We start from the raw sequence: 24509 nt of genomic DNA, 5'->3' as shown, positions 1-24509 counted from the left end.
CCTGGACAAACACAGGCGCAGAAATACAACCAATCAGAGGAGAAAGATTTTTGTGAGTGGCTGAGTTCGTTCCATGACATCGAGACGTCAACAACATCAACAACATCGCCTGTGAGACAAAACAATCACAGTGTGGCTGTGAGGAGACAGGGGAAGAGAAGGTTTGGGTCCAGTGGGTTTCACAGGAAAGATCGTCAAAGGCCGCCATGTTTCATCCGTAAGAGTGGAATCAGAATCACTTAAAGGTGCAAAATATGACATTCAGCCTCACTGGATGTGAGCAAACAACCATTTGCTCTGTAAAGGTATAGTGGAGTAACTGCATCCTGAAGAAATCACGCCACATCCCCTCTGTGTACGCTGTTTTCAACATGGCCGCCTGGTGAGTAACTTTCTCATATTACAGCTAAACAGTACACTAAATTATGTTCCTGTAAATATTTTAGGCAATGGAGGAACAGAATATTGATCTATATTTGATCTGAGTTTGTGTCTGGTGTGACCATATTCCCAAAATCCCAAATCGCGACCTTTAAGCGTACTGCACATCCATGCATGTGTTTATGCAAGCGCCACAGGCGTTTTCATCAGGATGGGGGGCAGTTATTTCAGTGTTTAGCGAACCTACTGACAGGCTCTGTTCCAGACTTATGGTGCATCTGAAAATAGTGAGGATGAAAATAACGTATTGGTTAAAGTAAGTAGCCCAAATCAGTCTGCAATGATCAATGAGCAAATGTCTTACAGTCCACAGTTCCTTTATTCTGTCTGAAAAGCTTCTCCTGCAGCATCTGAATACAGCACAACTGATATGTTGTGATAGTGTTATGCACAGCCGCACACAGGGTTTACCTTCATTAAATCACCTGACAACAAAACCGGGCTACCACAGTAGAACCATACAAACATCTACACATATAAGAATTTCGGTTCGAACGCCATATTTTACTTTACATATCTGCTATTCCTGACTCATGATAGCTGCACCATTATTTTTTTTTAGGTGAGATAGCCTACATGTGAGTCTTTGCTAAAATAGTGTTGGTTGGATACAATCATCACTAAATCAAATCTGAAGCATCCAGATATTTCCTGGGGTAGAGCTGTCCGATTGCAGAGCTGTCGTTGTTTCATTTACTGGGACTGACACGGATGTTTCAGGTGTTTGTGATGTGACTCACTGAGCAGAGATAGATATTTGTCGGGACTTGGGACATCCAGCTTGAAACCTGGACGGTCCCCGACAAACCAGGACTTCTGGTCCCTGTATTTCTGGAGCCTCCAGTGGAAACCAGACCCAAGATGGCGGCCTTCTGGTCACAATCTTTCTCATATTACAACTAATCAGTATTTGATCAACGCTGCCTGGTTTTGACAGTTTGATCTGAGTTTTTGACTTTCACTGGCAAATACCAGCAAATAGCTACTTTATAGTTATGTAAGTCATTGCATTTTGATGACATTGTGTCAGTATGGCAACATTTACGATTTATGTATCCCAAGAGTGGTCTGCTATGTCCAGGCCTGGTGGAAAGCAACACCTTAATGATTTTGCTCAGGCATTTACCCTTTGTTAAATAACAATCCGATTTTCTCATATTGATCGAGTTTTGAAGTCAAAGGTGGAGGCAGCCGGCAGTAAACTTTTTGAGATTTCATTAAAGAACTCTTAATTCGCTCTACTCAGCTGCTACTTTGTCGTTAGTAATGAGATTAACACTCCATTAAAGACCCCGTTTGATCGTTTTCTTGCATAAACCGACTCTCTCTGGACCCAGATGGGATTTGTCCGTAAACGCGGAAGGTTTTGAGTATTAATGGAGGTTTGGAGGCCGACACATCCCTTCAATGTTGCGTGGATCTGAGGACGACCCTTGGACTGGCAGAGATTTTCAAAAAAAAAAAAAAGAAGGAACAGGAGGCATCAAAAGAACCACGCTGCTCAGCTTCTGTGGGTTTGGATGGCACTTTCATCAAACCCTCAGTGAGCGGGTTCTCTCTCTTTGATAAGTTTATGAGCTAATCAATAGAAGAATGAGGCTGCTTTTGCAATGTGAGCTAGAAGAGAAAAGCCTGATTAAAAAGCATAAAGATTAGAATATAAAGGTATTTGCCAACATGAAGAACTTGCTTAAAGAGACACTTTTACTTCCAGGCGGTTGTCCTGTAATTTCTGCAGAGGACATGTACAGTGCAGGCGAACTATAAATCTGCTGTTTGCGTCTGCTCCCTGTGGGAGGTAATTGCTTAATGGAGACTGGTGGGCACTTGAGCTGACCCAAAATAAAACAGAGAACAAAGCAGGATTAATGGCCGGCTTTAACTCCAGCAGCCACTTCACTTTTAAGTTTACTTACAGTAAATACATCAGAAATATCTGTTAAAAGTCACCATGCAAATCTAATCTAGTCTAAATCTTGAAAGATGATTTGAACACAAAACCACACAAGTCATTTTAAGAAAGATTACTAAAATAGGAGATTAATTAAGATTTTAAATAATAAATGAATTAATCTTGGAAGAAACTCTGGCTGTGATGAGGGATTATAACTCTTGTGTGTGCTGCTTGGCACTAAACCAGTTCTCTCACTGCACAACCGCCTTCTGCACTCAGTGAACTACTTTACCATCTTTTGATATTTCCAGAGATTTTAAAGGTTCATGTTTGGCTATAGAGTGAGGCAAAAAAAAAAAAAAAATACTGTAGCACTGGCCTGGAAATAACTCTACAGCATTAAACCAGGGTAACACCAACAACGACTGATTTTTAAGACAGATTAAATCATGTCTTAACTGAAAATTAGGTTGCATCAAACTTTAAAACCAGCTTAAAATTAAGAGAGATCAATTTAAATCTCTCTTTTAATCTCAGTTTAGTCTTCAAAGAAAGTTCAGGGACAAACTCAACCCACTTGAGTTTTATGATGCGTCCCTCTTTGTTTCACTCCAGTTGATCCGATAAAATCAAGATTACATGAAAAATGCTTTTTAACTCTTTTAGGTCACGTTCTTTGCCATCAGAAGTAGGCTACTTAGGCTAACAAACTTTTTTTTATTAGCTAGCAAACAATGTAAAGTTCCATAAACTTTTTAACTAGCTACGTTTTACAAGGTAACAACGTAAGGTTTTGTAAACTTTTTAGCTAGCTAGCAAAAAATGTGAAGTTTTGTTGAGGAATACAGAGCAGCTAAAAGTTAACAGTTTTCCTCCTCTTTTATATTTACTAAATCCAGACAGCAATCAGATTCATTTTTAATTTGGGTAAGCAAACATTTCCATATTAATCAAACTCAATTTACATCAGTAAACTTAGATTTAATAAACAGATTTCTTTTAAATTGTGCAACAGAGCTCTGCTTAATTTTCAAAATGGATTTACTCATTTTAAACCTGATACTGAACTCTAAGCTGCTTCTGAAGGCTGTTCCATGTGTGTGCTGCTGGTGGGTGAATATGACATGTAAAGTGTTTTGAGTGGTGGATGGACTAGATAAGAATTACTTAAAATTCAGTCCTTGGAACTAATTTCAGATTAAAGTAATCTTTGTTGGTGCAAAGATGTTAAAATCTCCGACACACACGTAGCAACAGAAAACCCTCAGACCCGCCCGGTTGTGACTGAGGCATCATGTGTGCTCTCAGCTCTCTGTTTTGCTGCAGCAGTAAAACACTGCCGTACTGTCTGCAGCTCCTGCATTGCACCGTGTCTGCTACACTCAGCATCAGACACTGGACCAGTCCATCTGCTTAATTACTACTGGATGGCAAAAAAAAAAAAAAAAGGAGAAAGACGGAGGTGATAAATTACGTGGCAGAGAGTGAAGAAGAGGAAGCAGCTGTTATGCAGTTTTACGTGTTAAATTCATCCTATGAACTCTTTGCTGACTATAATGTCTAAAGTCTAATATTTACTCTGCTTGAAGAGATGTAAACAGACAGATGAAACTGTTTATGCTGTTTAAACTAAACATTGTAACAGTTGCTATTTTTGGCTGAGATGAGGAAAGCAGAAGGCTCATAAACGTTTTCTACACTGGTTTGTCCATAAGGAGGTTATAGTGAGAGACATTGTCTTCATTTTATTCACTTCATTGTATTTTTAATGCACATTCATTTGTCTTCACATTCATATGCAGCAGTTGCTTCTCCTGATCTGCAGCTACTACTTTCTCTGTAAAATCTAGGTTCAGATTGCTTTTCTAATTTTCAAAATGCACCTTTTTTTGTTTGTTTTTGTTCTAGTTTTTGTTCTCTTTTTCACATGGATCAAAGTGGAGTTTGGACGCCCTGGTCCTTGCGTTAACGTGACTCCATACTGCCTCTCTGTGGCAAATTGTGGGAACAACACTTGATGTGCTTTGATCCTACGCAGAGAACAGAAATGTCAGCAATGTCGGCTGCAGCTGAGGACCGAAATTTCCTGTGATAGACCCCAAAGGACCCAAATCTTAAGTCATGACATGTTATACATATACACACACATACACACAATCATAAAAATACACACATCATCTGCTATCAAATATTATGCACTGAGAAGCAATCATAGCAGTTACTGATTAGCTGTCCTGCAATGTCATTTAACAAATACACTGAGCACAACACTACACAACACTGAACTTGTTCAAAAACAGGAGATGCAGGACAGAGACACATGGTCAACAACACAATGGGTTTGTCTAATTACAAGTAACTCCATTAAGGTTATAGTAAATTCACTTACAGAGCGATTAGGGTTATGCACTGAGAGTACCTGAAGGTGAAGGCTGTCCCTTCACAACGCCATTCTTCGTTCTCTCCTCAAAGTTCATCACCTCTTTGTAGATTAGTTCTGCAGACAAGCAAAGTTAGCTCAGAAAGTCGCTGACAACACACAAGACATCAGAAAAAAACATATATGTTTAAAATATAAATATCAGAAAATGTTTATTTTTGTCTAACAGTGTCTTGTATATCATAAACACCAATTTCCCAACTTAAAAAAAATATTGTTAACAAAATCTTTAAAAAAAATTAAGCTGGCTCAAGTTAAAAATGTAAACTGTCTGAGCTTAGGTTGAATAATCTAAAACCAACTGACTAAAGTCCACTGAACATGTTAATCTATAATAAAGAAGGCTTACAGGGGAGCTTCAACTCACACACAATGCTCCCTGGGAAGTCTGCTAATATGATGCACCTGTAGTCTAAAAATAAATGTTGCTTTGACTAAGTTTTACTAATGTGTGTGTACAAGAAAATAATAAGGTGCTTAAAACACAGGCAACTGCTGCAGTTTTATGTTTAGAAAATAAAACATTTTTGTGTTCAGCGTAACACCACAACTCTTGTTGTAACAATGCAGTGAATAAGTTAATAATTGTTAATATTTTAATATTTCCAATTGCAACCATTAAATTTCAAGCACCCAAATAATGACAAATCGGTTCACTGTGAGCAGTTTTTGAAATACAGAATCTTTTGGGTTTCTAAAACTCAAAGATTCAAGTTTATCAAAAGATGAAAAGTAATCTCAAGTAATTTTGACAGTCCTGAACTTTTGTGTGGATGCTAAAATTCTGTTTTATCGATGAATTGACAGATGACACTTTTTCTGTGATTTCCTGTTAAGATATCGTGTCTATTTATTTTTTTCTAGTAATTTCTCACCTTTCCATTCATCAATGGAGTGTTCTCTTTCGTCCAGCTGCTTGTCATAGATCTGAGGTGGAGGCTAAAGGGAAGAGAGCACAACCGTTTTACTAAACAGTTTGATTTAACAATCCGGTCAACAAGATTCACTGAACAGGACATTTATATGGCTGATATCACTGGATACCTCCAGGTGGAATAAAAGACTTACAATAGACACAGGATTTTGCAGTTTTACATAATGATGTATCAAATTTAGCAATATGAAACTGTTAACTATCGAGATGAGAAAAATATCTGAACATGAGAAACACATCATTAACATGAACTGTATGTACACAAAGACATGCTGGGGTACGAAGTAGCAGCAGCACATGTGGATTATGGAGAAAATAAATAATGTAAATGAAGGAAAATAAAATTTGTTTATCCTTAATCACATAAAATGGTGATTGATTGGCATAATTTAAATATCAATACATTGTTTGTCCTCACACACATTGAAATATTTCAGACCTTGAAAATCAGGATTAGACGACTGACAGACAGTGAGACGAGAACAAATCTGGCGCATTGTCCAGCTAAAGTGTCTATGTCCTTCTCCCATAGGATTGTCATTTCGTCTGACGGGACACGAATATGCTGTCTGGCGCCCAGCCAACCCCTCTTATCGCTCCGTCATAGTGATCCTGCCCCAGACTCTGACACCATAATCTCACTGCAGGTGACAGGACCACCCATAATAAAGCCTCTCTCATATGACCTTGGAGGGACAGTTACAGGTCAGCATTCAGCAGAAGACAAAAGGGAGAGGTCTTCCCTCATACAAAAGTGTATTAAACTCTTTTTCTAGCAGAGGAGGTCTTCTTAACGTCCTAAATATTGTTTACATGCAGCCTTGCAGACGTAACTGCAGCTCATTTACCTGCAGCTACACACTAACGACATGTCAATGCAATGCCATATGCAGACTGTATTCTATTCTCTAAAACATGTATATTATGAGTCTTTATTTGTCATAAAAATCTCCAAGAACTCTTGATAAATTAAGGTCCCACTGCATACTTTTCTTTGATGTAGGGCGGTTGTTATTTACCATGGATATTTGGATGAGATCTCTGGCCTTCATCAGCATGAGATGACATTAGAGAAAGGGAAAACAGCAGAAAATGTGTTGAAATGCCATTCACAGCCATATCATACAAACCACATCAACTCTAACAACAATATCATCATTAAAGGGATAGTTCGGAATACTTGAGGTGGGTTTGTTTGAGGCACTTATATCATTAGTCAGTGTATTATCTACAGTAGATGGCGGTCAGCACATCCCCGGTTTGGGGAAACAGCAGGAGTGCTGGTGTAGGAAGCTAAGCAATGAACTGCTGTGGACAGGGTCGGCAACAAAATGAATTTTAGAAGCCTGAGGCTCACCTTATAAAATACTATATGATATATTTTTTAATATCTGCACTGCTTTACCTTGCTGACAACCTTTTCTGATGGGAAACTGCAGTTTTATAAGCCAGATATCGCTCTTTCCAGCTATTTTACCTTGCAGAACACAGGAGCTGCTTGTCTCCCACTGACTGGTGAGTAAATCTGACCTAATCTTTTAAACAATCACAGTCAAACTGTGACAACAAAACAGACTGAGGCAGCTGAAGACCAGCAACTCCTGTGATCTGCAAAAATTACTGTTTTTTTCTAGTCTTCTAGACTAGAGCATGATATTTGGCTTCTATAAAGACCGTTTCACACCAGAAAAGGCCGTCGGATGGCAAAGTAAAGTGGTGAAAAAGTTCCAAATATAACATACACTTAAACTAATATTGATTTTTTTTTAGATGGTGAAAGTATATTCTGCTGCTGACCCTGTCCACAGCAGCACGTTGCTCCACGGCGCTCATGTCTCACTCACGTCATCGGCTGATATAAAAAAAAGTGTGATGCTGACTCACAGCAGAGAGAGACAGAGAGTCTGAATGTGGACAGAAATGTCGACGTGATATAAAAAATTTCTTCGATCATGCAGCATGAAGTGTGAAGACCTGGGCTACACTGCAGGCTGGAGTCTCTGTTAACAGTGACACAGACAGATAGATATGCATCATATTTACTCAGCTCTTCTTCCTATTTCCCTCGTCATCTCCTTGCAGTTCAATTTGATCTGTTAATTACAGTAGTTATAAGTAATCCTGACCCTTCAAATTAATACAAAAAACTTTAGTATGATGTCATTGCATAGCCTTCAGTGTCCCAGGCATGAACTTGCACAACACTGTGTGCCGGTACTCGTCTCTGCTTCTCCAAACTGGGAGGAGGGGGGCGTGTTGACCGGCATCTACTCAACTTAACACATTTACTATGTTTAAGTGCTTCATACAACCCCACTTCAAATAATCCAAACTATCCCTTTAAAACCATCAACAACTAGACAACTTAGACAAGTGCACAGTCATGAAAACCCTCTGAAAATGACTTAATAAAAACTACAATGGAGGTGTGTTACTATTAACCAGCGGGATGTTTCACAGTTCAAAGAATAAAGCTGAAATTCATCAGCTGGTCATGCACTCATTAGTGTATTGCTGCAAGTAGAAGTGGTATCTATCTGTTCAACTTAATGGAGCTGCAGATGGCTTTTTCCCAATCTCACTGTCACCTCATACTAATGAGGCGCTGATGAAGAAATTAAGACTTCACCAAATCAACCAGAAACACCACCACTATTACATTACAAATACAGAACAATGCACTGAGTCACTCCTTTATAAGTAGCAGCAAAAACTGACTTTCTTCATCTTTGGAATAGCAAAAAAAAAAAGGGTTATTTTACTAAATCTTAAATCTTTATAACTCAGATATAAAGTGTAAAACCATAAGTGAGAGAAAAATGAAAATGGGATGCGAACCAAAAATTTAAAACACAATCATAAAAGCACTGATGCAGCAATTTTCACTGATATAGATCTACTAAAAACTGAATTCTGTGTTATAAATCACTGAATAAAATGAGCAATATTTTCTGTCCGCCGATGCAAATACAAAGTAAACAGTGCTGACCATTCAAAGACGGGAGGAGAGGACTGAGGTTGGGATTGTAATCAATATACAGCTCTGGCAAAGGCCTACTCACCGCCTCCACCTCAGCTGGATCATACCACACGTTGATGTAGGGGTGCTGTAAGGCCTCGTCCACCGATATCCGTTTAGCGGGATCGATGATCAGCATCTTAGACAGCAGGTCTCTGGCCTGGCTAGCTGTGGTTTAAAACAAACAAACAAAAACAAAACATCTGGTTGAGATCACGAGGAAAGAAAATATAATACGCCAAAGGCAGATTTGAACACAATAAGACAGAGAGGGAGGAAGACAGACAGAGAGAGAGGGAGAAACAGCAGGGATTAAAGAGAATAATAAACAGCAGCAGCTTGTCAAAGGAAACCAGAATCTCACAAAGCCTCAATCACATGTGGGTTAGCAAATAAACAGACCACTTTCACAGAGTCAGAGCTCTGGAAAACAGTATTTTGACTGTTTTTATCATGAATTATGTGGGCCTGCAATACTTCATAAACCATACAGATCTCTCTTCATTTTTGACATCATTGAAATCCAAGTACCACTGTAGAAGCTAAATAATGCACTCAGGGTTTCTACACTTTTTCCAAAGTCAAATTAAATTCAAGCTTTTCCGGCAACTTACAACAAATTACATATTTAAGTGCATATAAAGTGATAATTTCACTTTTTCATCACATTAAATCAAATGTTACTGTGCTATAAACAACTAAAATTATGTTTTGTGATAGCATTCTACAGAAGGGTGACGAGTTAAAGGTAAACGCAAAAAAAAAATCATGTTTCAAAATGTGCCACCTGCCTGTATGTAGACTTGGCATCCTGCATAACTGGGCTGAGCCAATATCTGACTCATTTTATTTCTGTAACCAAAACACGAACTATTCAGACAGCTAGAAATTTATTATGAAGTAATGCAACTGCAGTTCAAAGCACTTCATTGGAGAATCGAGGCACTTTTCAAACATTGAAAACACTACATTAAAACTCAAGTGTTTTCAAGGATTTCCAGCACCTGTAAGAACGACATGTACTAAATAAATCAATCTCAGTTCAAGTGTAGGTTATATTAAGAATATTTTCACCACTTAACCTTACTGTCAGACAGACTTTTCTCACTGAAAACGTTACACAAGCAAAATATTACTCTCTCCAAAGCAACCAGGCTCCTTTTGCAAAACCAGTAATTTTACCTTCAGGAACACAGGAGTTGCTGGTCTACCGCTGCCTCAGTCAGTCACTTTGTCTGTGTTATTGTGTGACATACAAACAAACTGACAGAGAGACAATAGACCAGCAACTCCAGTGTTCTGCAAGATAAAAATGTTTTTTTGTTGGTTTGTAGAGACATTTGGCTTATATAATGCCAGTACTACTTTTTTTTTAGGTGGGCCTTTTTGTAAAGTGGCTAAAATACGTTTTGCTGCCACTCCAAAAAAAATATGTCCCTTTAATGCAAACTCTATGTAATGCAATGCAAAATTGTTGAGTCAGTCAACGTGGTCTGAAATATTGTATGAAATCTTAGACATTATCTCCTCCCACTGGCGTCTCTCTAAATGTAGTTTTTATAAGGGCATCATTTTGTATTTTTAAAATGTTTGGCTTCTCAACATACATAAATGCTGTCTGCGTCAGCTCAGTCGGTCAGTCTCTCTTCCCTCAGGCCGTCTTGGACTGATCTGAAATGGAGAACCCTTGAACCGCACACCGTCCCTCTCCTACACACACTGACCTCACTATAAATAACCCTACAGCGGCGAAGGACTGAAGAAACACGACTGAGAAGAGAGAGAGAGACACAGACGAGCCAAGCGCACCGTCTGCATTTCTCCTCAGCATCGGCACGTCAATAACAAAAGGATGGTAGATCTGTAAGATGACTCCTCTATCACTCTCCTTGCACCTTTCCTCGCTCCTTATCTTCCCTTCTCTTCATCCTACAGCGCTCTCTGCCTGCCTCGTCCCCCTGCAGTTCAAAAAGACCAAAGCCCAGAGGATGTCTTCCTCAGTTCCTACCTGTGACAGAACAAAACATACAAAACAGGAGCACTTCAACCCGGCCTCACACCCTTCCCACTTTCTCCGTCTCTCTCTTTCTCTCTCTCTGGGTGCATTTCCTTTAACGCTGTCAGTCACAGCGGGAGGCAGCCGGAACACAAAAGCCAATCATGAGAATTTTAGCAGACAGGAGCTTTGATGGAGGAGCTATATCTCATTGGAGGGAATTTCCCCTTTTTTTAAAAAAACGCTGGGATGAGAGATTGCAGCTCTCAACTGAGACAGATGGAAATAACTGATGTCTTGGTTATCCTTCTGCATAAGAAGAGATTAAATTCACCAAGGCTCACAGAATAGGGTTCAAAAAAAAAGTACACTGTATAAAGCACTGAGGGCCAAAATACATTTCTGATCTGCTGCTACGTTATGAACCATCCAGACCTCGCAGGTCGTCTGGAACAGGTCTCCTTTCAAAGCCAAAACGAAACACGGAGAGGCAGAATTCAGTTTTTGTGCACCACGTATCTGCAACAATCTCCCAGAAAACTGCAAACTTATTTCTATTTAACTATTTTAATTGTGTTGAAATGTCTTTTTATATTGCTTTTATGTTCCCTTTACACTTTGTCTTGATGCTTTTTTATGTTTTATGTAAATCACTTTAAATACCTTGTTGCTGAAACGTTGCTTTGCCTTTATATCAGAGGTTTTTAAAGTCTGAGACTGTGAGCCTCCCTTCAGACAAAGCTTGGAAAAAAGGTGCCCCCTCAATAACCCTTAGTTTACTTGTGTGTCCTGAATGTCTACGGGATCAGGATCATGTTATATGATCCTATAGACACTCACCAATTCAGTCAAGATAGTCTAAAATTGCTGTTTGACTTCAGTCTACATCAAACAAATAAAAAAAGTCCTAAGGCATTTCTCGCTCTGGTAAAGGGGGAAAACAGTAAAATTCCCCAATCCTGCATCTCTGATTTGTTTAACCAAATCACACACATTGAAGTTATTCTATGTGATCTCCTTTTGATAACTGATGTAATATTTTTTCACTTTCATTCACTGAGCCTCCCCTGAAACTGTTTGGAGCCCCTCTAAGGAACCCAGCCTCCCACTTTGAAAACCTCTGCTATATGAAATAAACAAGACCAGGAGTCCACAGCTAATATAATGCTGTGAGCTAAATGCTAAAATTAGCATGCTCACAAGTAGCTAACATGATGTTTAACAGGCCTAAAGCTTTCCATGTTTACCATCTTAGTTTAGGGTGTTAGCATGTTAACATTTGCTAATTAGCATTAAACACATAGTACATCTGAGGCTAATGATGTCATTATTTTTAAACCAAAGTATTGGTCAATTTACAATTCAGACTTGATGACTGAGTGGAAAATTAAAGGGACAGTTCACCCCATTATCTCTTTCTTTTCCCTCTGGCCTGTCGTGCTATTTATTCATCTAGATTATTTTGGTGTCAGTTGCCAGGTTTTGGCGATATCAGCTTTAGAGACGTCTGCCTTCTCTCAAATATGATTGAACGCAAGCTAGCTCAGCGGCGCTAACGTTACAGCTCAGATAAGGGGGACGCCATTAATGCTACATCCTGCAACGTCACAAACACGAGCCTCTTGTCCTTGAGTACATGCACGCTTCCTTCTGCTGATACGGTTGGCCGGTGCAGTTCGGTAGAAAGAAAATTGTTCCAACACTAAACTGCATCACAGTGCTTTTGATTTTGGGGTGAAATGTCACAAAGTACAGCAAACCTGAGGCCAATGTGAACTTCGTTATCTTTGTACCTGCGTAGTATTTTTGAACTGCATAACTCTGCCTTCTGAGTCTGCATTTTGGGTCCATTTTGGGTATGTTAGGGTACAAGGGTTTCTGTTTCATGTTTCATTTCATAGCGATCCATCCAATAGCTCTGGGAACATTTAATCAATGTGTTGTGCGATGAAACATGCAATGTGAGGTAGTTAACACCCCTACAAGACGGGCTATATAATTCATTGAAACATTTAATAGACAGACATCATAGTTCTGATTTATAGACGACATTATTTTAACAGCTTCTCCCCAGTAACCAGTTATGTTTCCCTGCCAAAACATTTTATCTCTCACATGATTATCTTTTGTGTAAATTATTTCCTACATGAGAGATAAACCATAGATTTATACACCTTATGTTTCATTGCTTCTGTAGTTAACAAAGACGTTGGCATCAGAAGACATCCTGTGAGTGATATAATGGTGCAGGTAATTATGAATTTGTGAAATCATGCAGGAAAAACCGCAGAGCTCTACAAAATCACACCACATGGATATTAGTATGTGTGACTGTCACAGACGTGCAAAGGTTTTAAATTCGAATAGTCAATCAATAAAATGGAGGACACATACAGTGGACGATGCACAACACGGCTAAAAAACAGCCCGACTTCTCACCTTTGAGTTTGTTGTGCTCAGAGTCAGCAGGGAAAAGGCAGTCGGGGAAGAGTTTGGGGAAGGTGAGGCCTGCGTACTTTGGCCGGTTCTCGACGTAGTTCCTCACTGTGGGCTGGAGCTTCTTCATGAACTCTGGTGAAGGTGTACCCAGCTGCTCGATCACCTTGTTCCACTGGTCGATGTCTGGTGCGGTGGTGAGGATTAAGGGAAACACACAGCATCCTGTACGCCTCAGTGTCCTCTCAGGTACAGGACTACTCCGACACATATATTACGTGCATTTGGGACAACGAAAAACAGATATCTTTTGATTCTTTTGTTCCTGATTGGTTTGACTAAAGTATCATCACCAAAAATACAAGTGGACTGCTAAAAGGTATCATCACCAAGTCTCATCAAGTTACCTCAAAAAGAAGCATCCACGAGAAATGACGACACAACCTCTAGTTTCATTAAGTAAAATAAGATCATTTTAAGAGTTATGTGCCTTAAAATGCACCTGATCAATACTTTGCCAATATCTGCTAAAACCCTGTTATGATCTGTTAATGCAGCTTTTTTATTTAAATGTGTGTAAATGTATGCATAGACAGTCTGCTCAATAGTCTGCTTGGAACAATTATGTCTGATAAGTTTTTTCAGCAATAAAATGTATAATTTCCACTTTAAAATCCTTAAACAGGCATCGACTTCTTCTAGCTCATTAAAAATGAATGAATATGCAAATATAGTCATTTTCTTAAGCTGCCCGCTGGATACAAGACGTCTCCTAGTTTGCTGTAAAGCCCATTCTCAGTGTTTGTGCACTACAGTCCTGCACCAGGTCAGGTAGCCACAGGGTAACTGACCAAAAAGTTGGGTAACTTTAAAAACTATATTAAACTTTAAAAAACATATTTATAGATGGACAAGGGTACAAATGAACTAACTGCAAGCACACAGAAGGTGAGAATAATAATATAACACACACAATATTGTAATATGTTTCTTCCCCTGGAGAAATCAGAAATGATTATTTTTGACATTTAAATCCGCTAATACAGTAACATCAAGTCTAGTAAGCCTGCGGGATTTTATTGTGAAAAATTACCATATAAACTTTGACCCCACATCCTGCCAAATAATGAAATGTCACTGTTTGATGTAAGCTAGCTGCTAGCTAAAATGGATGACATGAAGGTTAAAATAGCCAGTGGAGGAAACCAACTGCAGACAAATCATCATCACAGTTTAAGTCAAGTTATCAGCGACTTTGCCGCTTGTAAAAAGTGTCGAAAAGTATCAGCTTTTGACAACAGCGTGCTCATTTAAAACAGAGATAACTGTGGATAATGGGTTGGCTCTGGTTCTCAGCTTTGCAGATGCAGGCGGGCGCGGGTTTGCAAAGCTGGATCCACGCAGGACTCTGATGTGCACTGGCAGCTTCAGGTTTCTACATCACACTTGTATGAGTTGCAGATTTGATTGAATTTGACTTCCGAAGTAGTTGTGATGTCACAAATCATGTACGTAGGCCTGCCCCTTAAAATCAGATTTTCAGTGAGCACAGATGATTTTTCCACTTTCAGCAGATGAAGTGAAAATATCCTTCTAGTGTCAAACACACGTTCTGTACAGTGAAACTCAAACATTCAACTGTAGGAACAAGAAGAAACATATTTTTGAGCGGAGGGGCGCTTTAAGGTTGTCATCCCTCTATTGCACTCATTTTCCTCAAAAACTGCGTCCAGTTTTGTGGTTATTTTTTTGGCTCCCTGGGATGAGAACATATGAGTTTTTAATTAACAAGAGACATGTAGCATGTGTAAGTGGGTGTGTTTATGGTTTTTGGGGTGTGTCAGCTTGTATAGATGATTAAATATTTCCTCTCTCACCCCTCCACAAACTCTCCCCTCCCCTCGTTCTCACAGAAGCTGCCAGTTGAGGCAGTTAGCTGCCAGAGCCGCCAGAGATCCCCATTACTTCATCTTGCTGGAACGGCACACTTCCACCTCCTTTTTGTCTCCATTGCACATTGGCCATGATCCACACAGTGCTCAGTGAGACGATTTTTTTTTTTTTTTCATCCACTAAGGTTCTTATCCATGGCTCTCTGGCAAGTTGTTTGATTCGCTCAGACAGCTAGAGGTGTTTTTCCACAGCGCGTCTGTGCCAAAATGCATGATGTGTGCAAACTGTGTTTGGAGTTATTCATGTCTGGAAACAGGGCATCACACACCTGAACGCCGCTGCTCTGGAGAACACGCTGTGGGGTGTCTGTGATGTTCAGGTGAAACAGAGTGAGGTCAGAAGGATACGGTCAGTCCCGGGGAACAGCACTGTCCCTCTTATCACCTCTCCAAAGATGCAGCCCACTGACCACATGTCCACTGGGGTCACACACAGGCACATGCACAAGCAAACACACACACCCGCATTACCAACATCTATCAAAAAGCATTTCATCCTTCTACCCACTAAATGACTTAAACATAAATATAAGTACATTCTATATGAATACATTTTTGAAGCTGTAATCGTGTTGATTGTTCATTTGTCGTGTTAAATATTTGTCAAAATCCTCTTTTTTTTCCCTGCAAAACATAAAAAAATATTCAATGAGTCATCGTGAACTCAGGGGAGGTCACATGATAAATTTATCCCATCAAACGAGCCAATGGGAAGAGAGTAAGATCCTAATTCATGAGATGCATCACCTCTACAGAATGATTCGTCAATTAATCGATTAGTCAGTCGAAAGAAAATTTGTTGCTGACCATTTTGATTATCAGTAAATGGTTTCAGTCATTTTCCAGGCAGAACCGTCAAACGTTCGCTGATTTCAGATTCTTAAATGTGAGGATTTGCTGCTTTTCTTGTAATTTAGGATGGTAAGTGAAGAGTCTTTGGGTTTTTGACTCTTGAAGCAATTTGAAGACGTCATTTTGGGCTCTGGGAAATTGTCATGAGCATTTTTCACGTTTTTTTTTTTTTTTTTTTTTTTACATTTATACACTAAATGAATAATCACTTAAGCATGAAAGATGATTTGCTTAAGAAGCTAACCTTTAAAAGCACATTACTGTCATGTTTCTGGGTTTTAGTTTAGTGTTTCCTGGTCTTTCTGTTGCTTTACTTCCCATCTTTTACTCACCTCTTTTGATTTCTGATTACTTTCACCTGGCCCTGATTAACCTTCCTTAGTGTGTGTATGTGTGTGTGTGTGTTTCCCTCATGTCTCCCAGTGTTTCCCAGTGTTATTCTGGATCTTTGCCGTGGTTTTTTTGGACTCATTTTTATGGATTTTGGATTTTGGACTGCACTTGTTGGACTTGTTTGCCCTCCCTGGACTCTGCTCAGTCTGGTTGCCTGCCCGACCAATTTGTAAGTCTTGTTTTAACTGACTTTGCTAATAAATCTTCTGCACCGACCGTTTTTTTATTTTTTCAAATTTGCTTTTATACCTTTGTGGTAGAAAATTAAGTGATGCATATCACCTGTGGGGACCAGACATCTCTTCCATGCCTGTTACTTGGCTGTTAGCTTGTGGGTAGCTAGCATGATAGCAAGCAGAGCAAAATCTTAGTAGGAGGTGTGTGCTTGGATTTCAGCTGGCAAAAACATTATATCTATGTTTTTGCTAATTTATTCATTTCATTCTCCTAACAATGTGGGTGAGGGAGGTTAGTGTGGAGGCCAACAGTCCTCTCCAGCTCTGTGTCATGCTGTATCTTCTAAGTCACGCCTGCTTTAAGCAATCAATGTATGGGATTTGATTCAAATCCCTCTCGTAACTAAACCCCGACCACTTTACTGAAGCTAAAGACACTCTTAACTTTGACTTGGCACTTCATAAATTAATAACAAACAAGACGGTGTAATACATTACTAAAATTAAGTAACGCTAACTGCATCCCACTGCCTATATTCATGCACATACACATGTAAGCCACACCTCTAATTCCCTTGCCATCACTCCAAAGCCACTTATTTAACACGCTGCTGTAGTTAATGGTCATCGAACAGCCAGTCACCCTGAGGCTCACTGTGCTGTGACCTGTGCAGACAGACCGCTGTTCTATATCATCATCTGACAGACACTCAGCAAGGTGCAGATAACTTCAGCCAGGTCAATACCGCAGGTCGAAAAGTCTATGAAGTAAATTAAGGTCAGCAGCAACGGGGTACCGGTACAGAACTGATCTATAAGCAGCAGATTAACAAAAGTGTGCATGACTACAGTTCATTGATCTACAGTGAGAAAGGATGGAGGAGTGTTAGATGATAAGAATTTCAGAGACTGAGGGACAGAGATAGTGCAGAGCTCGTTGCAGGGGTTTTGTAGTTAATCTTTCAGGGACTGCATGATCAAGGATGTACAGACATGAGCACCAGTCACAAGCACCAGCAGACACACTGGTATTGTGTCTCTCACTGCTTAAAAAAAACAACTTACGGTAAAACAATAATTTTTCAGTCAAGATCTGCTGAAAATGCATTTTTAACCCCTTTAGATTTTACTCCCTGTGAAATGATGCAGCTATTTAACAAAATATGCCAAAAAAATATTAAATTTCTTTGTATTTTTATAACAAAATGCAATAATGTTTTCTTCCTCTAAAACAAAATATGATGTGTTCTTATGTAGGCTTTAATCAGCAAATTTCAACAAATAATATCATGACATCCACCCACCAATCAATCTTCAACTTTTAGCAGCACAGAGCTAAGATTCGTTTGTTAGCTAGCTAGCAAGAGCATGCTACGTTAGGGTATGACATGCCCACTACATACTACAAAATGCTTTCTCATCTGTACTTTAAAGCATGAGCCTGGTGATATTTAACATTTTTGTTATTGTCATAAAACGCCACGAAAAGACCCAAACCGCCTAATGTTGTAATATTGAGGGACAGTCGAGAGAAACTGTGTAACGTTGAACCTCATTTTAACTAAATAATGAGAGCAGCAGTTTGGATGCCGCCACTTTTTCAGGAGCTTTAGACCGCAGTGCTAGCTGCATTAGCTCCGTTGCACAGTATGTGGCCGGTTCTGCTCTGTGATCCTCGTCACCGGTGTGTGTTTCTGTGTTGCTGCTGTATGTAAATTTACTTGTTAGACATGTCCCAATGTTAACGGTATCGCTGCTTGTGAGAAAGAAATGGTCAAACTGCAGAAACTCATTTGCAGTGTTGTTGAACTTTGACTAGCACATGGCAGCTAGCCTGCTCGCACCATAAATCTGGCCACTGGGCAGTGAGGTCATATATAACCATACACTTATCGTTACCACACAATAATATGTAAATGAAGTAATTTACAATAATAAGCAAAAGAATGACGCCAACACTGCATTGCAGTTGAGCTGTTAAGCCAACCTGGATAATCACAGGGGAAATTCTGTCACCATAACAGCCCTACGTACAGGGAAAATAGTGCATTCGTTGGGGGTTTATGTCCCAGGATTTGGCAGCATGTTGTCTCAAAAAAACTAGTTTTGAATTGTTTTCCATGGTATTGAGGAAATGGCTATATCAAGCTTTGGCTACACAGACAATAGTACTTAATAGAGGGATTCATTCATTGTTCTGGTGTTTTCATGGGAAGATTTGACAATAAGAAAAACATAAAGGAGGCTTATCCTTTAACATAAAAATGATCTTTAGCTTAAAATTTAACATTTTCTCATCCTGCCAAATGTCTCTTTTTTTTTTAACTTAACATGTAAACAGTCTTCAGTTTTAACCTTTGAACTTTCCTCACACTGCTAGGTGAGTTCAACTAAGCTGCTGTATTGACAGACGCTGAAAATTAATAAATTAATCATTCATCATTATTCACTGGAGGCTTAATAACTACGTCTGACTCACATGTGTGGGCACCCTCAGATGGCGAGATGTACCTCACGTGTTCACACATGTGCACGAGCTCAGCATGAAGACTGTTTATCCAAATCCATCCCACTGAAAGAAGTCATCTTGTGGATGCAATTACAGCCCCCTCACAGCGAGAGAGCACACCAGGTAGCATCTCCAGAAACACTCTAAATAACACACACTCCAATAATCAGAGACGGGGACAGAGACAGAACCTCCGTTTGCCAATATCTGAGACAGAATGAAGCTTCAGATCCAGACATATTTAGCTGAACATTTATGACGCTTATGCTGTTATTTCAGGTTATACCAAAAGTGTTAAAAGAACATCAGTTTGCATTTATATGGATGTGTGTTATAAAGACAGCCAGATGTGAGTGTGGTTTAGTTCACCTCGGTAACATACAGAGAACATCTGGCCAGGTACAGAGTCATATTCAAAATAGGTTAAATGTAACTAAAAAAAAATATAAAGTGATGGAATTAAAGCAAAAAATGACCAAAATACCACATGAGAGGTGCGTTATTGATAGAACTGTAAATATTAAACTTTTACATTTTTAAAGCAACATTATGTAACAATTCTAAAATCTAAAATAACAGCTTCAAAATCATTTTGATGCTACACTGACTTGTGATAGGATGAATGATGCCTCTGCCATTCTCCTGCTAAAAGTCATTTGAAAATCTGCAGGGAGGTCAAGTCGCGGTTGCAGCCCTGCCAAGCAGCACAACGAGCAAAAATCTAAGTGTAGCTACGTAAATCGATGCTTACAAAAAAAAAATGTAGAACTTACAATTAGGCGTGAGCTTTTCTGTATCTTTAAGCTTGGAGTTAAAGCAAAGATGAGGTTAATAAACAACTTTTTAGGGTTATGGTTTTGCTATCTTACCCAAAAAGTAATTTCTCTCTGAACATATACATAAATACTTAATACAAAAGTAAATAAGAGAAAAACTATCAATTTCTTTTGCATTTTATAAATTAATTAATATTTCCATTTATTTTTAATATTATTTTGGTGCATTTAATAGTATATGTATCTATTTATTGCGTCATTTATGGTTATTTTTATTATTATTTTAAAGGAATAATAGACCAGATGCCTGCAGCTGCTGTTTCATTAATTCTAAACTCGTCAAACGCTTGACTCTAAGAGTGTTTTAAAAGGCAGTTGAATCAATCTTGAGTCAGACACTTGAAACCCAGCATGGATGGTGGCATTTAAGACAAAGAAAGATTGATTTTTTTTTTAAATCCATTCCTCATTATTTGCAGCAGACATAAACCTATAAACAAAAACAGTGTTACCATCAGATGGGTGTTAGCAAGGATACAGTCCCGACCGGGGAAGAGGATTTTGTGGCGCACCATTTCTCCCATAATGCACCCCACCGACCAAATATCCACTGCACGCATAGAGGTGAGCAAAAGAAAAGAGGAAGGCAAAGGTTAGTGTTAGATACATCAAGCTTTCTGCGAGAAGAAGCAACGGCGATTAGAAACTTGCTGTTATTCAGGGAGGGAGACATAATTAGCGAGGAGCATGTTACACGGAGATAAAGTGGAATGAATTACAGATACAGAAAGAGAGCAGAAGAAGAGCTGAAGCAGAGAAAAGCAGAGCGTCAGAAAGACTAACTAGCAGCAGGAAATTCAAAGCCTCTGAGCCACCAGGCTCCCATCCATGGGAGGAATATGGCTAATGAGTCATAACTCTAAGGCTGGCAGTCAATCACATGTCTGATGTTCTGGGGGCTTTTTAATCAGTGACTCATACCTCCAACACTTCAGTTCACTACAGCTCATGCAACAGATAATACAGTGATACTTTCATTTGGAATCATTAATGGATAACGCCTGGGTAATTGCTTTTTTTCCCTTGTTTTTCAACGCAGAAGAGAAGACAGTCGCATGTCCTCCTGCAGTCGGAAGCTGCTTCTGCCTGTTCTACTGCAGGTTTTACTGCAGGTAAAGTCATCGAGTCCCACTGGTTTTAAAAATACATTACATACAGCTCACATAGACGTACTGCTGCTTTAATGTAATTCACTTCTTAAAATGACTTTGTATTGCAGTTGCTTCACAAGTTTGACTGCAGGTAGATGTTGGCTCCTAGTCCGTAATAACTTTAGTTTCACCCTACTGCCAGAAAATAGAAGAAAGTAAGTGTGCAGTTTGGGGAAAACTGAAAATAGCTCCAGTGAACTCTATACTACACATATGCACACCAAGCAGTCTCTGTGAGCAGAGAGTAAAACAAAGACTCCGGTGTTTTCCTTTAAATATCGAATATGAATTTGATCCATGCGTTATTTGATTATCGTGAGTTCTCACCGTTCTCTTTGTATCCCATGCCCAGGATCACCTCTGGGGCTCTGTAGTATCTAGTCACCACGTACGGGGTCATCATGAAGCTGGTGCCTGCAGTCCTAGCCAGACCGAAGTCCAGGATCTTCAGGGTGCAGTCTGATTTCACCACTATATTGCTTGGTTTGAGGTCCTGGAGGCGGGAAAGACTGGCATGAGAAACTGTGTTTTTAGGTAATTTACAACCTTCTTTTCTCTTGTCAGGTTTCAACTGACAGACTCTTTAAAGGATATACTTATTTTTTACCAACTGTTAGATGAGAATACCACTCTGCAGTGACTGCTAAATACTATATTGTTAGCTTTAGCTTAGCACAAAGCTGAAACAGGGGAAACAGTGTTTGATTAGCACTGTGGCTTGTGTGTGAGGGCACTGTGGGTATGAACCTGCATACCTGACCTGCACCAGCTGATATGCAAAAATATACTATCAATACTTTATGGTTAGTACAGAGAATATTTGGCCTGGGACAATAAAGAAACAGAAAAAGTGTTTGTACCCATACATTTTATATGAGTTTGTTTTTCACTCATTATGGAAAATTTATTAACTAGAAGACATTTGCTCAAATGTAACGCATGGAGTGCATCTCATGGTTTATTAGACACAAATTATCTAATGCACAAATAAACATGCATGTTGACAAATACTTTATTATGACCTTTATGCAGGAAAATAAAAAAAATATATACAGAAAAAAAACAATGGGACCAAAAATTACAATATTTTAGAGCTTCCCCTAAATTTCTCAAACGAGGGTTTATGGGAAGCCGAAGGTATAAAAACAACATTTCACCGGGGTGTGTGTGCAGGGCTATTTTTAGGCTTCACTTTGGCTCGCTGTTTCTCTGTGTTTCCAGCTTATGGACTGCTGCCTGTGACTAAACACAGTATTCACCACACAGACTTTTAACTCTCTGCTGTAAAGCAAATGAACATACTTCCCAAAATGTCAAACACTTCAACATGTCTTAGTTAAATCTGAATTTTAATCAGAATGACCTTAAACTGTAATTAGTGCAACTGGAAGCAATAACTTATATATATATATATATATATATATATATATATATATATATATATATATATATATATATATACATATATTAAGATTCATTCTCCTGTGCACTGTGGCAGCTCTCACTGTTGACCAGGGGTGGGTTTAAAAGGCCATTTGCCTCCTTCAACTGACCTGCCAGCAAGGAGCGTCACTGGGAAGAAGTAACACATGCTATATCCCCTAGATCCTATTTTCCTTTGTGTAGGTCCTCCAGCCAGTCAGTGAAATCTGCTGGCGCAGTGATCCCTCACAGGCTTCCCGCCCCGTGAACGCTGCCAACGGTGTTGGCTGGGGCAGCCAGCGAAGCCAGCTGGACGCGCCGGGGATTAAACCCTGGTCATTACAGTGTTTCCTCCGTGCCACCTGGGTGCCTTTGTCGCCAAATGGGTGACCAAGGTGATCTCAAGGTTTACAGGAAGTCTACTCATGTTATACAGGGGAAACCTCTCACTGTGGTCACCTCTGTCCGGGTCAAATCGATCATTGTGAGCAGATGATTGAACAGAATTGTTTAGTTTTTCTTTATTTCTCATGCAGATGACTATCTAACTGACATTTGTATATATATTACATAAATATAAAGTCATGCAGCGGGCAGATTTTTTTATTTTTCCTTCGCCAACAGCCCGCTCCGGGAGCATTACGTGACCGAGCTCGAACCACAGGTTTCTTTCCCCATCTGTCTCCATCACTACCAGACGTAGTTTGAGTAGACTACACATGGTGGTGTGAGGAACACAAAGTTTTGCTGCTGCATTTCATTGGCTCATTTATAGCAGATTGTCATAAGTTTTGAGGAGACTTTCTGTTTCCTGTCATGATTTCAATGCCACTCTCACGCAGCCAGATGGGCTACCATACGGCAAAGTATCATGGGAGTAAAGTAAATAAAAACAAAAAAAAGAATTACTGTCGTTTTAAAATCTATACCATTTATTGTCATGTAAAAAAAAATACAAATGACTATTTATTATTTTATTTCATAAACAACATTTGTATAGGAATGACCCAAGTCCAAGTTTTTGATCCAAATAAATTGTTAACTGAAACTGTTATCACAAAATATATATGAAACCACACAACCCAAACCATATTAATTTCAGTCTAAACAAGAAAACTCAGGCGGCTTGCTTTCCTACCCTGTGAATAATGCCGGCTGAGTGCAGATGTTTGATACCACACAGCATCTGGTAGAGCAGGTAGGACATTCTCTCGTGGTCAAGCTCCATCTGAATCACCTGGCACAAGTTGGCATCCATCAGCTCCATCACTAGGTACCTGAAAGAAAAAAGGTTTTACTGATTTGTGAGAGGTTGACAGGTGGCATTTGATGACTTAGTTGTCCACTAAAATCATTTAAATACTAGTAAGAGGGTCACAAACAGCAGCCCTTCTACAATTTCTGACTGAAAAAAAATGAAAACTGCCACAAAGACACATGAATCCCCCTTATGAGTTTGTTCTAAACGTGAACACGGTCTCATTCATCATTCAGTATGAGAACAGGATACATCCAGCAGCCTCAGATTACACCTACAGTACTTTCACTCACTACACTGCAGCGGTTGTGTTCTCACGGCTGCAGGTGTGATGGAGCACACTGTGCATAATAAAATCAGTCCCCAATCTTTTGTCGTATCAGATTAAATGAAAATAAGTAGCCCTTCTTCGCCCCTTACAAGAGCTAAATTAAATTTCTTAATGGAAATGTAATTATGCAAAGAAACGGTTCGCTATACTCACACATCCTGGAATTCCTCTAATGATTTCTGTGGTGTGAAGACATTTAATAAACTGATAATCTGAAAGAGAAGAGCATGGAGAGGGTCAACATATAGCAGCGACGTATACACTGAAAATCTGAGCTACAGCAAGTGACAAGGAGACGAGTCGGTAATGACCCTGATGAAGGACACCGCCGAGTGAGAGACAAAGTAAACCGAACAAGAAGTGAGTTGGAACAAAAGACCGCGGATAAATGTGGACGGGAGGAAAAAAGAGATAGAATAGAAGAAGAAAAGAGGACAAACTGCGGCACTGGAGATTACATTCATGCCTT

The 24509-nt window shown here is 39.3% G+C and overlaps 1 protein-coding gene across 7 annotated transcripts in view; it reads right to left on the bottom strand.

Annotated features, from left to right (window-relative positions):
- mapk10 (mitogen-activated protein kinase 10) overlaps positions 1 to 24509 on the bottom strand; it is a 54779-nt gene that overhangs the window by 1868 nt on the left and 28402 nt on the right. For 4 of the 7 annotated variants that reach the window (XM_084745315.1, XM_084745316.1, XM_084745319.1 and 1 more), the window contains exons 5-13: positions 24194 to 24252; positions 23590 to 23728; positions 21357 to 21522; positions 20357 to 20428; positions 13164 to 13346; positions 8772 to 8896; positions 6729 to 6755; positions 5651 to 5714; positions 4755 to 4832 (exon numbers count right to left, since the gene is read on the bottom strand). In XM_084745315.1, coding sequence (XP_084601441.1) covers positions 4755 to 4832; positions 5651 to 5714; positions 6729 to 6755; positions 8772 to 8896; positions 13164 to 13346; positions 20357 to 20428; positions 21357 to 21522; positions 23590 to 23728; positions 24194 to 24252 — 913 coding nt within the window. Of the gene's footprint in view, positions 1 to 4724; positions 4833 to 5650; positions 5715 to 6728; positions 6756 to 8771; positions 8897 to 13163; positions 13347 to 20356; positions 20429 to 21356; positions 21523 to 23589; positions 23729 to 24193; positions 24253 to 24509 lie in introns of all 7 variants that reach the window. The other 3 variants (XM_084745318.1, XM_084745317.1, XM_084745313.1) reach the window with 2 other exon arrangements.

Source organism: Lutjanus erythropterus, chromosome 20, assembly GCF_056507025.1.
Source record: "Lutjanus erythropterus isolate fLutEry1 chromosome 20, fLutEry1.hap2, whole genome shotgun sequence".
NCBI classification, from domain to species: Eukaryota; Metazoa; Chordata; class Actinopteri; order Lutjaniformes; family Lutjanidae; genus Lutjanus; species Lutjanus erythropterus.
Note: the sequence above shows the minus strand (reverse complement) of the source record. Positions and strands in the feature narration are given on the sequence as shown.